This window comes from Myotis myotis, unplaced genomic scaffold (assembly GCF_014108235.1).
Source record: "Myotis myotis isolate mMyoMyo1 unplaced genomic scaffold, mMyoMyo1.p scaffold_m19_p_28, whole genome shotgun sequence".
Taxonomy (NCBI): domain Eukaryota; kingdom Metazoa; phylum Chordata; class Mammalia; order Chiroptera; family Vespertilionidae; genus Myotis; species Myotis myotis.
This window is the reverse complement of record NW_023416333.1, coordinates 3,195,412-3,210,384: the sequence shown is the minus strand read 5'-3', so window position 1 is coordinate 3,210,384 and position 14,973 is coordinate 3,195,412. Positions and strand designations below refer to the sequence as shown.

The 14,973-nt window shown below is 52.3% G+C and overlaps 1 protein-coding gene across 2 annotated transcripts; it reads right to left on the bottom strand.

The window, feature by feature from the left end:
- Positions 1–1,107: 1,107 nt before the first annotated feature.
- On the bottom strand, positions 1,108–6,660 carry KLK7 (kallikrein related peptidase 7). Of its 2 annotated transcripts, none has more exons than XM_036296166.1 (6): positions 6,236–6,660; positions 4,962–5,089; positions 4,360–4,513; positions 3,938–4,185; positions 3,519–3,655; positions 1,108–1,851 (listed from the first exon to the last, which is right to left on the bottom strand). In XM_036296166.1, the coding sequence occupies exons 1-6, from the start codon at positions 6,643–6,645 to the stop codon at positions 1,696–1,698; spliced, it is 1,233 nt and encodes a 410-aa protein (XP_036152059.1). In that variant the 5' UTR covers positions 6,646–6,660; the 3' UTR covers positions 1,108–1,695. The 2 variants fall into 2 exon arrangements, with proteins under 2 accessions (XP_036152059.1, XP_036152060.1); XM_036296167.1 differs by having other exon boundaries at positions 1,118–1,851; positions 6,267–6,403.
- Positions 6,661–14,973: the final 8,313 nt, after the last annotated feature.

Here is a 14,973-nt window from a genome sequence, read left to right as displayed (position 1 = left end):
TGTCTCAAAACCCTAGACATTCCATCAACTTGACACTGATCCAGAGCAAGGACAAGGCCAAAGGCCTGGACTCCTGGGTCTGAGGGAGGAGGGGCTGGGAGCCTGGACCTCTGGGTCTGAGGGAGGAGGGGCTGGGGGCCTGGACCCCTGGGTCTGAGGGAGGAGGGGCTGGGGGCCAGGACCTCTGGGTCTGAGGGAGGAGGGTCTGGGGGCCTGGACCCCTGAGTCCGAGGGAGGAGGGGCTGGGGGCCTGGACTCCTGGGTCTGAGGGAGGAGGAGTTGGGGGCCTGGACCCCTGGGTCTGAGGGAGGAGGGACTGGGGGCCTGAACTCCTGTGTTTGGTGGGAGGAGGGGTCTTGGCTTACCCTATGCAGACTATTGGTGGAGAGTAAGATCCAAGCGAGACTCAAGAGGGAGATGAGATGAGGAGGGAAGGATTTGGAGAATATTGGCCAGAGGGAATTCTGGGAGGAAAACTGGAAAGACAGGTGAGAGGGGTGAGTTCCCGGCTGGAGAAAATTCCTCTGTCAGCTGAGTCTGAGATGTGGTTGCCCAGGGAGCCTCGGATAGCTGGAGGCCCAGGGTGTGGCGGGGCCCTGACTCACAGGGGACTCTCCCTCCTCCTTCCTCCTCCTCCCTCCTCCCTTCCCTGAATTCTTTGGGACCAGGAGCCCACCTACACAGGTACCCAGCCCCATCGTGCACTCCCACCTGGGACACCGGGTGCTCACTTGTGGAAGCCCCTCGTGGGCCAGTCCTAACCTTCGTGGGACCTCCTCCCTCTGACCTAGTTTGCCACCTGTGAGATACTCAGAACCACTTTCACATCCATTCCAACCCTCATGAAGCAGGCACTTCTCATGTCTCTCTCTCTGTCTCCCTCTGTCTCCCACTTAATGTTTGGGGAAAACCGAGACCTGGGAAATAAAGAAGAACAGACCCTGGACCGTTGGGGGGCAGGAGGCAGGGTGAGGCGCAGAACCAGATGCGTTTGCCTGTCCCGTTTCCCTCTGTGAAGGTCTCCTCAGGGGTCCCCACCCGTACTGTTCAGGTGGTAGAGGTGCAGGGGCACAGAAAGGGACACGGAAGGAAGGGGGCACCCAGGACTCCGTCCACAGGCAGTTTGGCACACGCTCTTTATTCTGTGACTGTTTCAATTTACACGGTGACGATCGCATGCCTATACATTCATTTCTTTTTCATTTATCGCCAGGTAGCCTACGCATTCTTGCACGACAGGGAGCAACTCTGCGCGATTACTATCCAGAACAGCTTCATTAACGTCCTCCTCCCAGTTTTATTTATTTGTTTGCATAAAGGATCCACTAATTCAAACCCTGCTCCACCTTTCGGATTTTACCAGAATTTCCAGACCCAAGGTGATGAGCAAGTGTCTCGCTCTACCTTGCCCAAGTGCCTCCCGAATATATTTGACCAATGGACAGTTCCGGTGGTTGAGGCTCCTGGTCTCACGGCATCTCTGCCAGCGCTGAGGTGGTGGTGGTGGTGTTTGTTTTTTAAATCTTAGCGTTGGGCTTGATTTCCATTGGTTTACACACGTCTCCTACGGTTGAGGTGTTTACTATGACTCGGAGCAAAGGTCAAGTCCACTATGACGGCAGGTCATGGATGTCCTGGTTTCTGTCAACTTCCGGTTTCAAGGCATAGAGCTGGAGAGATGGGAGCTCGGAGAGATTAGCTGTTGCTTTTTATGGTCTCATTGATCCAGTCGGTGAACTTGCAGACTTGGGTGTAAACACCGGGGCTGTTGGGTTGGCCACACGGGAACGCGCCCCAGGACACCAGGCCTTGCAGGGTGCCTTGGCAGATCAATGGTCCCCCTGAGTCACCCTGGAGGGGAGAGAGCAGATTCGTTTTGGCTTCCGAGCAACCAGCATTGAGGTCTTATATTAACCCCCTCCTGCCCCACCCCCCCCTCACCGCCTTCCACCCTATCCAATGGGAAGAGACTCATTGTCTCTGTGGACCAATGGGAGAGCAGGAATTAATGCAATCTTGCCAGAGGACATTGGCTGGGTGTCTCTGTGGACCAATGGGAGGGCAGGAATTAATGTGATCTTGCCAGAGGACATCGGCTTGAGGTCCCAGCCACAAAGGGACCAATCACGGGAAGGGGGCGAGGCTTCCGTCATGAAGGACTCTTTGCCTAGTAGCCACTAAAAGAAGGCGGATTGTCTCCAGGGAACCCACCACCAGGCCCTTGCCCAGAAATGTGGGACCAGATGCTCTCTGGGAACCAGGGGCAGAACCAATGACCCAATTTGCAGGGTCAAGTGTAAAATTAAAAGGAAGACCACCTGGAACAAAGATATGAATTTCAAAACAGCAATAGCAGTTTACAGCAAGGGCGGGCCTGCCCCCAGCGTGGGGCTCTGTGTCCCTGCACACCTTGCACATTCTTAACTCAGTCATTCCATGGGGGCAAAGGGTGACCCCCCCATTCTTTAGGACACACAGCCCTGTCCTGTCACCCCTCTCCCTAACGCACACATCCCCCTGCCCCTGAAAGCAAATGTGAGCAAAGATAGTGGAGGTACTGAGAGGCAAAGAGACAAAATGAAACAGAGAGAGAGAGAGGTAGGGAAGAAGGAGGGGGATAGAGAAGCAGACATTTTGGGGTGGGGGAAAAGGCAGAGATGGAAGAAATGGAGAGACTGACCGAGGCAGAACATGAGAGAGAGAGAAAGGGGGGGGGGGAGGGAGAGAAAGAGAGAGAGAGAGAGAGAGAGAGAGAGAGAGATCCCAACATAGAGAGAACACAAACGAAAACAAGGAAATGAAATGTAAGGAGAGATGATTCTCAGAGACAGATGAGGTTACAGAGATGAGCAAGGGGGAGCAAAGAGGAGGGAGGGGCCCCTTCCTTTCCCAGGCAGGACCCAGGCGAGGTGAATGAGACATAAGCTTCTGGCACGAAATCTCAGGGATGGCAATGAACAATATTTTTAGTGCAATGCTCTGAGAATCACATTTAATATGAATTTTTAAAAAATCTGTGACAATCAGTTTACCCCAATTTTAGATACGTGAGGACAGCACCATGGTTTGCCAAACCATACGGGAGCCGAGAGGCAAATGGACAATTGAGTCGAACATGGTTCTTTATGGAAAATTCTGATAGTTTTGCCCATCAAGGACTTTTGCGATGATTTTAAAAAATATCGCATTAGAATAGGATGCACCTTGGCCACTGAGTGTTTGGTGCCCCCCGAAAGTTGGTGCTTGAAGCCAGTGTGCCTCACTCCCCTTGCCCACGTCTCACCCCCCATTTTCTCACCGTCAGTCCATTCCCTTCAACTTTCTGCCCAGCCCCAGGGCCCCCCCAGCCCCCATGGGCTCCCGCTCAAGCCCTACGCAGAGAAGTGGGTCGAGAGAGCCAGGAGAGCAGGAAGTGTGCTAGAGGTGGTTGGGCACCAGGGTGGGGCCCCCAGACTCTGGGCTGGGAGGAAGCAGGACACGGGGCCAGGGAGGGAATGCGGGGGGGGGGGGGTCCTCACATTGCAGGCGTTGGTCTTCGAGTTGGGTTCGCCGGCACACACCATGGATTTCCCCAGCAGGTCCTTGTAAATCCTCTTGCAGTTCTGGGGGGTGATGAGCCTGATGTTTGTACACATGAGCTCCGCCGGGAAGGTCACTGTTGAGGAGGCGGGCAGTGCAGGGCAGTCAGAGGGGTGGGCCTGGAGCGCCTTGGGTGCTCATGGGAGAAGGTGTGGGCCCTGCACCTTGAACTAACCAGGGGCTGTGGGACTCAGTACTATAGACGTGACAAGGGGCCATGCCTTCTGGCCTTCTGGGTTGGCGGGCTGGCAGGTGGGGAGGTGGGGAGGGGGGGAGACAAGGACCTAGGACCTATACTCTTGGGTCCGAGGGAAGAGGGGCCGATGGCCAGTGCTCTCAGGTCCCCGAGCAGCCTCACCGTCGGGGCTGGTGATGGTGCCCCAGCCGGAAACGGTGCACGGGGTCCCGGCCGGATCGCACTGGGTGGGCAGGTTGACTTTCCTCACGGCCGACGTCAGCTTGGCGGACTCGCTCAGTTTCACCAGCATGATGTCATTCTCGTGGGTCTGTGTGGAGTATTGGGGGTGGACGAAGGACTCCGTGGCCTTGATCTTCTGGCCTCTCCTGCTGTTGAGCCGAAAACTGCCCATGTACACGTTGTAGTCGCTGGGAGGAGAGAGACATTCAGAGAGAGACATTCAGAGAGAGAGGCCCCGCCCCTGAGAGCGGGGGATGGGGCCCAGAGAGAGGGGACAGGGTGCAGAGATAAGGGGACAGGGACCCAGAGGGAGGGGGCGGAGACCCAGAGGGAGCTCTGGGGACTCCCTGCCACGCACGCACCTCATCTGGCAGTGGGCGGCGGTGACCACCCACTCCTCGTTGACCAGGACGCCCCCACAGTGCAGCTGATTGCCTTTGAGCAGGGCCACCTGATAGGGGTGGGAGCCTCTTGGACATGGAACCCCATCAATAATCCGGTCCCCTGCATTCTTTCCTGGAGAGAGACACGGGGAGCACATGGGAAGCACGCCCCCAGACCAAGCTGAGGAATCACTGAGGGATGTGCAGGGACAGACAGAGAGGCCTGGAGAAGGGCAGAGGCAGACACAGAGCCCAGGGCTGAGGCCGCTGCAGACGGAGGTGGAGAGAGACGGAGGGAGCCGGCTCAGAAACCCAGGGCAGCAGCTGGTCTGGCAGCAACCCCAGCTTCTGATGAGACAGACACTGAGGGCGGGAAGCAGCCTGGAGGGCACCCAGAGCCCAGGAGTCAGGAGGGAGCAGGAAGAAAGGGGCACAGCCCAGGGGGCGGGTCTCCATGGGAGGAGGCTGCTACAGGGGAGGGTCCTGACTCAGGGGCTCCTTGGAGAGAGGGGGCCTGGAGAGGGGAGGTGGGGGACTGTGAGGCCCAGGGGCAGGGGCAGGACTCCCAGGCTGGTCCTCACCTGCTTGTCTAGCAGATCCCAGGGCGAAGGACAGCAGTAGGAGCAGCAGGGGCTGGAGCAGGGGACCTGCCATGTGTCCTGTCTGAGCCTCTGTGGCTGCCACGGAGGAAGGGCCTTCTGTGCTGGGGCTGGAAAGACAGAGAGTTCAGGAAGCAGGACTTCTGCCCTCTAGGTCCCTTCTCTTCTCTCAGACCCAGAAGCCCTAGTCTCCACCCACCTCCTCCCTCAGACCCAGGAACCCCAGTCTGCACCCACCTCCTCCCTCAGACCCAGGAGCCCTATTCTCCACCCACCTCCCTCAGACCCAGGAGCCTTAGTCTGCACTCACCTTCTCCCTCAGACCCAAGAGCCCCAGTCTCCACTCACCTCCTCCCTCAGACCCAGGAGCCTTAGTCTCCACCCACCTCCTCCCTCAGACTCAGGAGCCTTAGTCTCCACCCACCTCCTCCCTCAGACCCAGGAGCCCCAGTCTGCACCTACCTCCTCCCTCAGACCCAGGAGTCCCAGTCTCCACCCACCTCCTCCCTCAGACCCAGGAGTCCCAGTCTGCACCTACCTCCTCCCTCAGACCCAGGAGTCCCAGTTTCCACCCACCTCCTCCCTCAGACCCAGGAGCCCCAGTCTGCACCCACCTCCTCCCTCAGACCCAGGAGCCCCAGTCTGCACCTACCTCCTCCCTCAGACCCAGGAGTCCCAGTCTCCACCCACCTCCTCCCTCAGACCCAGGAGCCCCAGTCTGCACCTACCTCCTCCCTCAGACCCAGGAGCCCCAGTCTGCACCTACCTCCTCCCTCAGACCCAGGAGCCCCAGTCTGCACCTACCTCCTCCCTCAGACCCAGTAGTCCCAGTCTCCACCCACCTCCTCCCTCAGACCCAGGAGCCCCAGTCTGCACCTACCTCCTCCCTCAGACCCAGGAGTCCCAGTCTCCACCCACCTCCTCCCTCAGACCCAGGAGCCCCAGTCTGCACCTACCTCCTCCCTCAGACCCAAGAGCCCTGTTCCTCAGCCTTCTTTCCTGCCTTAGACCCCAAAACCTTGCCCTCCTGCCACATCTTCCCTCCAGCTTGGGTTTTAGGCCCCCAGAATTCCTTCCTCTGGGGACCTAGGAATCTGGCCTCCCACTCTCCCCGTTCATAAGCCTGTGCCCCTTGTTCCTTTTCTCTAAGAGACTCAAAATTCCACCTCCAGCTTCTCATCTCTCAGAACCAGGACACCAGACCCCCCTGCTCCCCTCCCCTCAGGAGTAGGAGTCAGCCGTCCCGCCAGCCTCACCTCCTGCCCCCGCCAAAAGGCCCCTTCTCACCTGCCGGTGGATCTGATCTGATCTGGGTTCCAGACGAGGTTGGGAGCCAAGCCTGTCTAGCCCTGCGAAGGGCGGCCCTCTTATAGCACCGCCGCCCCCACCCCCGCCTCCGCCCCGCACCCAGGTTCCTCGGGTGCAGGTGGAGCCAGCTCTGAGACGCCCCCTTCCTGAATTTGCGGTTATCTGGAACCCCTGAGGCAGCTAAAGCAATAGGCCTGCACCGTCTCCACCCTCCCTCCCGAGGCTGCGTGGGGGCGGTACCCAGCCGGTTCACCCCCGCACATTCTGGGCCTGGTGGCAGCTCCCCTGGGAGGGACCAGGTGCAGGCCTGCGGAGGGGCAGGAGCTGCAGGGCTCAGGAATGGACTGTGTGCGACCATTGTTCTTGCCCTCGCCCCCTCTCAGCCGTGGCCTCGACCCTACACCCTGACTCTGATCCGCCTGGGGGAACTGGTCTAGGCAGAATCCCAGACGTGTCTTTGAGCCTGAACCCAGCGCCACCCCTAATATACGGGTACCAATGAGAGAGGGCGGGCTCTCCCAACCCCACCCCACTAAATGCCTACTGCTATCCATAGTACTATCCATCCTACTATGCATTTGTTAACAAAAATATCTGTACTGCCCTGGCCGGTTTGGCTCAGTGGATAGAGTGTCGGCCTGCAGACTCAAGGGTCCTGGGTTCGATTCCGGTCAAGGGCATGTACCTTGGTTGTGGACACAACCCCGGTGGGAGATGTGCAGGGGAGAGCTGATCAATGTTTCTCTCTCATCGATGTTTCTAACTCTCTATCCCTCTCCCTTCCTCTCTGTAAAAAATCAATAAAATATATTTTAAAAAAATCTGTACTGAGTATTGCCTAATGTAGACTTTTATTTCACTCTGTGAACATGTTCCCCGCTGACTGCGTTTATTTCTGCTTTCCTTACACGGTGGCATGCTATTTCACACTGCAGAATCATTCCGATTCATGTCATCCGCTTCACGCTGAAGCGCATTTGAATAGTTTTCATTGTCATAAAATGGGATGAATGTCTTTGTATCATCTTACCTTTGCTCATCACATTCATTCAAAAAAATATCCACTGTGCCTTGACTCTGAGCCCTGGCCTCTGGGGACATGGCATCAGCAAAACAGAGAAATCCCCTCACAGAGCCTCTTGCTCCGCTGGGCGGAGGAGACCTTGATTAGCAAAATAAAAGCTTAAGATACGTAGTCTGTTTTTTTCTTTTTCTTTTTATTAAGTTTATGGGGATGACATTGGTCAATACGTTTATACGGCATGGGAGAGAGGTAGGCTTTACCATGGTTCGTATGGGAAATCATACAATAATGAAAAAATGATAATACAAGAACGAATTGTATTCCGTGTGCTCACAACTATAAACCGACGTTTGCCGCCCCCCCCCCCACCCCCCCGCCCGGGTAGGTTTCAAGTGTACATTTCTCCGATGCGTGAACTGTATGTTGCGTTCTGTGCCCACCACCCGGAGTCAAATCATCTCCCATCACCATATATTTGATCTTCTAAAGGGCCAAATATATACCCTTTGCTCCCGCTCAACCCCCTTCCCAATGGTAGCTGCCGCACTGTTGTCCGTGTCTAGGAGTTTTTGCTTGTTTGTTTTGCTTGTTTGTATTTTTTGTTGTTGTTTTCGATTTTATATCCCACCTAGAAAGTGAAATCACATGGTTCTTGACCTTTTCTGTTAGACTTATTTTGCTTAGCATGATATTCCATATTGTCATTTGCCTTTGGGGTCAAATTAATAAGATCTTATCTACTACCCAGGTTCATAAGTTTATTATCTATGTTTCCTTCTATGTAATTTATCGTGTCAGGTCTTCTATTTAGGTCTTTGATCCATTTTGAGTGAATGTTTGTATGTGGGCACTGGTGGAGGTAAGTGTTATGAAGAAAATATAAGACCAGAAGGATAGATAGGACATTATTGGTTCTTTTTCCTCTCAGGAGGAAAAACCTCTGGGGTCATAGTGTGAGATAAAACCATTGGAAAGACCCCAGGTGAAGAGGACCGTTGAACAAAATCTTGAAGGAGGTGTTGGATGAATCATGTAGCTACTTGGGATTAGCCATCCCCAGGCAGAGAGAACCATCAGGTGAGAAGGGAAGGGGTGACCTAGAATGTTCTAGCAGATAAGTTTGTTTTTTTTTACTGTGTCTGAATGAGTCAAAGGGAGAAGGGTGGGCAATGAGGTCAGAGACATCACAGGACTTGGCCATCACAGGGATTGAAGACCAAGGTAGGACTCTGGCCTTACTTTGAGCGAGATGGGAGCCATTGCCAGGTGACGACTACACAGCCAATTTCTGTTAGTGGGATTGAACCTCACTTCTAAGTCAGACCCCAAATGATAACTTATTTCCCATTCTGAGCTCACATCTCATCTCAGTCCTGACCCCTAACCCAATTCTACCTCGATCCCATAATTTGACCCATCATAGACATTGTTGTTGCCTACCCAGCATGCACTCCCCCTGCCATTCTGTCAGACCTTGATTTAGTTTGGGGATAGCCTGCTGTGCTCATGTGACCACACATGAGCTTGATTGCACGGAGCGTGGGGGCCCATGTCTGCTGTTCGGGGATAGTTAAGAGATGGACACGTGGTGCAGTTCTAGCCAATGAGGAGTGAGGGGAAGACCAGTGAGGGCCACTTCTGGGAACAGCTTTCTTCTTTCCAAAGCAAGACGTGAGAAGAGTTCTCCTTCACTCTCTTAGATGGCGTCCCTTGTGGATGTAAAATTAGGAAGCTCCCTTGGACCTATGGAGGGAAGTGGCCAGTAGACAATGTCATAGATAGGATCTCGTCTACGGCCATACCACCCTGAACGCGCCCGATCTCGTCTGATCTCGGAAGCTAAGCAGGTTCGGGCCTGGTTAGTACTTGGATGGGAGATAGGATCTCCGATGAGGTCACTGAGGTGGCGAGTTAATGGCCCGTGGAGCCCCCTTATCTCATGTCACATCTCATTCTGGTTTACTTTCTGATTCGAAGATATTTTGGGTTCCCACAGCCAAACTTTTCCCCACTGAGACCTCAGTGTTGAGCCCAAATCTCACCTGATATCCAAAATCCAATCTTAAACCATGAATGTAAATCCAAGTCTCTGAAGCCCTGATATTTACTAATAAATAACCAGACTTCTCTTCTGCTAGGATTTGCATATCTGTCAGTGTTTTTAATTATTTTCTTCTCTGATTTTGTTGCTAAACACTGGTCTGTACAAGCAGAGGGGTGTGTCTGTGATAGTCACTGCTTTTTTTAGCACTCCGCCCAGATCAGGGAACCCAGGAGGCACTTAAATAATACTTGTTTGCAAATCATTGGCATCCACAGTTCTGACAACTTTTTTAAAAAATATGTTTTTCTTGATTTCAGAGAGGAAGGGAAAGGAAGAGAGAGAGAGAAACATCAATGATGAGGGCGAATCATCGATTGGCTGCCTTCTGCACCCCCTCCCTCCCGACACACACACTTGGGATGGAGCCCACAACCTGGACATGTGCCCTGATCAGGAATCAAACTGGGACCCCCTGGTTCCTAGCTTGCTGCTCAACCACTGAGCCACGCTGGACGGGGCACAGTTCTGACAACTTTGGATTCAGTCCTTCCCTGATCCCTCAGCCACACGGCCATGGGACGGGACAGAATTTGGCTTCACAAGTCAGACCAGCCCAGGCTTGCTTCCTTATCGACTTCCCTGTCATTCCAGGTCAGTAACTGAATGTTTCCAGGCCTCACCGTGGCCCCTGCTCTCTAAAGTGGGGGAGAGCAAATCTACTTGCCAAGGCAAATGGAAGGGTTTAGTAAAATAGTGAAAGAAAAATGGGTAGGCGGTAGCAGGCGCTGAGTCTGTGTTAGCCGCCTGACCACATCGCCCAGAGAATAAGGCCACTTTGATTCCTTGTTGTACGTTCTGTGTGATGTGTCAGACACTTGTTAGATCTTGTCACGACTCCTCACAGAGATTCAAGCGAGGATTGTCTCCCATGATGAGAACACGGAGGCTTTCAGAGGTGAACTCACTTGAGAGCAAAGTCATTCAGGTCAAGAGTCAAAAGGGGTAGAATTCGAAAGCTGGGGACTGCTGACGGTATCACCATTGCACAAGCCCACACTCCGCAAAGGAGATTCCCCTGGGACACCCTCCCGTACTGTCAGATTCTCAGTTGGCTGAAACCAAATTCAGGTCCCCAGGAGCCTATTAATGATGCAAGCTCTCCCCGCCCTCCCCAGTCCCTGCCTGCACCTCAGCAAGAATTCCACATCCCAGCCATGCTATGCCCTTGGGTTTAGTCCCAGACCCGTTCCTAAACGCCCCCTCCCACCTCAACTCATATCACCCTTGCCCTCAGACCTACCTCCTGAACCTGTGCCTGGTGACTCATTTCTCGCTCCTGTTCTCACCTGAGACTTGGCACCTGACTATCCTGCCAGCTGTGTTTGCCCCGGCGGATCCTGGACACTGATCCCCAACCTTCTGGTTTGGCACCTTCGTGTTCTGAGGGCCGATTGTTTCTGGTTCCTGGATTTACTTCCCCCTCCTTCAAGAACAACTCTCTACTTCTTGGAAAGCTGCCTACGCGTCTTCTGGGCGAAACTGCCCCTTAGACGTCTATCGACCCTCCCACCCATTGGGATGGATGGGTGGCGCGGGCCAAGCTAACACAGGCACGGCCTCTGCCTTAGAAATGGTGATGGAATCAAGGGGGGGGGGGAGCTCTGTTCAAGCTGGAGGCTGGAATAAGATCGTCCTACCAAGGGTAGAATGAGATCCACAAGAGAAGGAAAGAGATAAGCCATGATGAGAAACAGCTGACACATGTCGGGGAGAGAAACAGAGACGAAAAAGAGGCAGGCAGAGTGACACACACACACACACATACACACACACACACACACACACACAGTCTCAGGGAGAGAGAGAAAGAGAGCTGATGAGCTTCCCTGGGACCCATGCCACCTCCTCTGACATCATGCATTCACCTCGGACAGAGCGAGGAGGGGAGGCTAGGAGACTGGACTCCTGGGTCTCAGAGGAGAGGCTGGGAGCCTTGGTTTATATTTTTTAAAAATACTCACTGAGGATATGAGTTTTCATTGACATTTTTAGAGAGAGGAAGGGAGAGGGAGGGAGGAAGAGAGAGAGAGAGAGAGAGAGAGAGAGAGAGAGAGAGAGAGAGAGAGAGAGATGAGACTGAAATATTGACTGGTTGCCTTCCTTATACTCCCCAACTGGGGGTTGAACCTACAGCCCCACAACCTGACCATGACCTTTTGGTGTATGGGATGATGCTCCAATCCACTGAGCCACACTGGCCAGGGCACACACCTAGGTTGCAGGTTGGATTCCCCATCGGGGCATGTACAGGGGTGGGTAATTGATCCATGTTTCTCTCTCTAAAATCAATATAAAAAAGTGGCTCGGCTCAGTCGATAGAGCGTCAGCCTGCGGACTGAAGGGTCCCAGATTCAATTCCGGTCAAGGGCACATGCCTGCATTGCGGGCTAGATCCCCAGTAGGGGATGTGCAGGAAGCAGCCAATCAATGATTCTCTCTCATCACTGATGTTTCTATCTTTCTCTCCTTCTCCCTTCCTCTCTGAAATCAATATAAATATATATTTTTTTAAGTGGAAGAGGCCTGGAGAGTATCACGTAGAGGAAGCAGCAGGAGAGTAAAGGCTTTGAGATGGAATAAAGTACAGATGGAGCTCAGAGAGCCGACAATGAAGGGGCTTGTGGGTCATGGTGAGTTGGACTCTACCTTGTGGCCAATGATGAACCACTTGGACTTTATGAAGAGATGTGACATAGAACCTTTGTATTTTCAAAAATATCAACCTGGCTGCTCTATGAAGCAAGATAGGAAGCGGCCGTGGAGTCACAAGGGGGCCATTGCTCTTGTACAAATGAGAGATGATGGAGACTAAGGGAAGGCTATTTGGGAGATGGAGATGGTAGCAAGTGGGTGGATTCAAGGTGCGTTTAGGAGGAAAAACCAACAGGCCACGGCGGCGATGGGCTGAACGGAGTTCGTCAACTCTGTTGACAGGGAGCTGGAGATGTTAGGACTTTGCGGCCTCTTGCTCGGTGGACATGGTGCCCTTCGGCGAGAAGACGTGGCCAGATCTGCTGTAAAGCTCACGAGAGGGTGAGAAACCCCGCCGACCCTGATGTCAACCGTAACCCCAAGTGTAGTCTTTACTTTGACACAGCTCTCGGCTCCAGATTTCACACAGGGAGTTTGGTACATGTTCTTTATTCTGTGAATATTTCATTTTACACAGTGAGGATCACATGCATATACTACATTTTTTTGGTGTTTTTTTTTTCTTTTCATTGAACACCCGATAGCATACACATTCTTGCGTGACAACTCTGCACAATTATGATCCTGAACAGTTTCATTCGTATCCTGACCTGCATCCGTTTATTGTTTACACAAACAACCCAATAATTTGGGACGTGTTCAGCGTTTTCTCTCTTTTGCTATGACAAATAGTGTTGTGAGGCATTCAAACCTTGCCCACCCACATTTCTAGAATGACTAGATCGAAAGTAATGCGTAAACCCCTTTCACAACACCTGTAGCAACCCACAGTTCCAGTGGTGGAAACTATGGGTCTCACCACATTTTTACCTGTCCTGGGGGTTTTTTTTTTTTAGATGATTGTAGTAGATTTTAGATAATTTTAGTGTTCAATCAGAATATTGTTGACATTTTAAGATGACTTTGAAAAACAGTCAAGTCACATATGTCTGTAAGTCATGGATGCCTTTATTTTTTTGTGTGAAGTAACTGTTCTAGGGTGTAGGGATGGAGAGGTGGCAGTATGGAGAGATTAGGAATTCCTTTTCATGGTATCACTAATCCACTTGTGGTACGCGCATATACGAGTGTAGAAGGTTGGGTGGAAGGGTGGATGACGAGGGAAATTCCCCGTGGACACCAGGCCTTGCAGAGAACCTTCGCACATCAATGGGCTCCCTGAGTCACCCTGAAGGGGAGAGAGCAGATTAGCTTCCGTTTCAGAGCAACCATCCCTGAAGTCTCATTTACCTTGTAGTTATCAAGTCTTTGTCCTGCCAGAATACAGCCTTCTGCCCTGGCCAATGGGAAGAGACTCATTGTCTCTGTAGACCAATGGGAGAGCAGGAATGGATGCTATCCTGGAGAGGATCAACCAGGTTTTCTGAAGACATTGGCTTGAGTCCTGGCCAATTACAGGGAGGGGGTGGGGCTTTCAGGAAGTCAGAGCCCCATTTATTTTCCACTAGAGGCCCAGTGCACAAAATTTGTGCACTCAGGGAGGGGGTCCCTCAGCCCAGCCTGTGCCCTCTCACAGCCTGGGAGCCCTCGGGGGATGTCCAACTGATGGCTTAGGCATGCTCAGGGCTTCTGGCTGAGCAATGATCCCCCTGTGGGAGCGCACTGACCACCAGGGGGCAGCTCCTGCATTGAGTATCTGCCCCCTGGTGGTCAGTGTGCATCATAGCCACCGATCATTCTACCGTTAGGTCGATTTGCATATTAGGCTTTTATTATATAGGATGGTAAGGGATGCTTTGCCAAGCCACTGGGAGAAGGTGCATTATCTCCAGGAAATCAACACATTTTCTTTCTCTGGGATGTGGGCCAGGGTTGTCCTGGAAACGAGGTGCAGGATCAATGACCCAATTCAAAGGGCCAGTGCAAATGAAAATGGGGCCGCCACGTTCAAGTATATGAGTTTTAACACAGCAGAAAAAATACGTTAAACCAAGTGTGATATGCTCTCAAGCGCAGGGCTCTGTGTCCCTGCACAGCTTGTCCATTCATGAATCAGCTTTCACTGAGGGGGTTGGGGAGACAGGGAGCACCACCCCCATTCTTCAAAAACACTCCGATTCCCAAGATGCACCATCTTGTTGACCCTGGAAAGCTGAGCGTGAACATGTGAAGGAGGAGAGTGGGAATACAAAGAGGCCAACAGTCAGAGAGAAAGGGAGAGAAGGGTGGAGAGAAGAAAGGGAAAGTAAGAAGGGGACAGAGAAGCAGAAGTATTGGGGGTAAGGAAAGAGGAAGAGATGGAGAAAATAGAAAGAGTAACAGAGGCAGAACGAGAGGGAGAGAGAGAAAGAGAGGATACAGAGGAAAACAAAATAAAGTGAGGTGTAAAGAGAGATGAGGGGAGATAATTCTCATGGACAAGAGGGGGTTACAGAGATGAGGAAGGGGGGACAAAGAGGAGGAGGAGGAGGCTCCCTCTTTCCCCAGAGCCAGGATCAGGTACAAAGACATATAAGCAAGCCAGACACTAGCTCCGGACACAACATCTCAGTGATTGCAACAGTATTTTAATGCAATACCTTAGAAATCAAATTTCCTTGGAAAAAAATCCATGACAAACCGGGTATTTTAATTTTAGATAAAGTTGTGGCCATCACTGTGGTTTGATGAACCATTAGGAGCCGGAGACAAATGGAAAATCCAGTCACAATGGACTGCTATTTGTTGAAAATTCTATTTTGTTACATGGATTTTTTGTTTGCAGAGAGTAATTTTTAAATATTGCATTAGATCCTAGCCATAGCGATCAGACAAGAAGAAAAAAATGAAAGGCATCCAAATTGGAAAGCAGGAAGTAAAACTGTTATTATTTGCAGATGGCATGAGATTGTGCATAGAAAACCCTA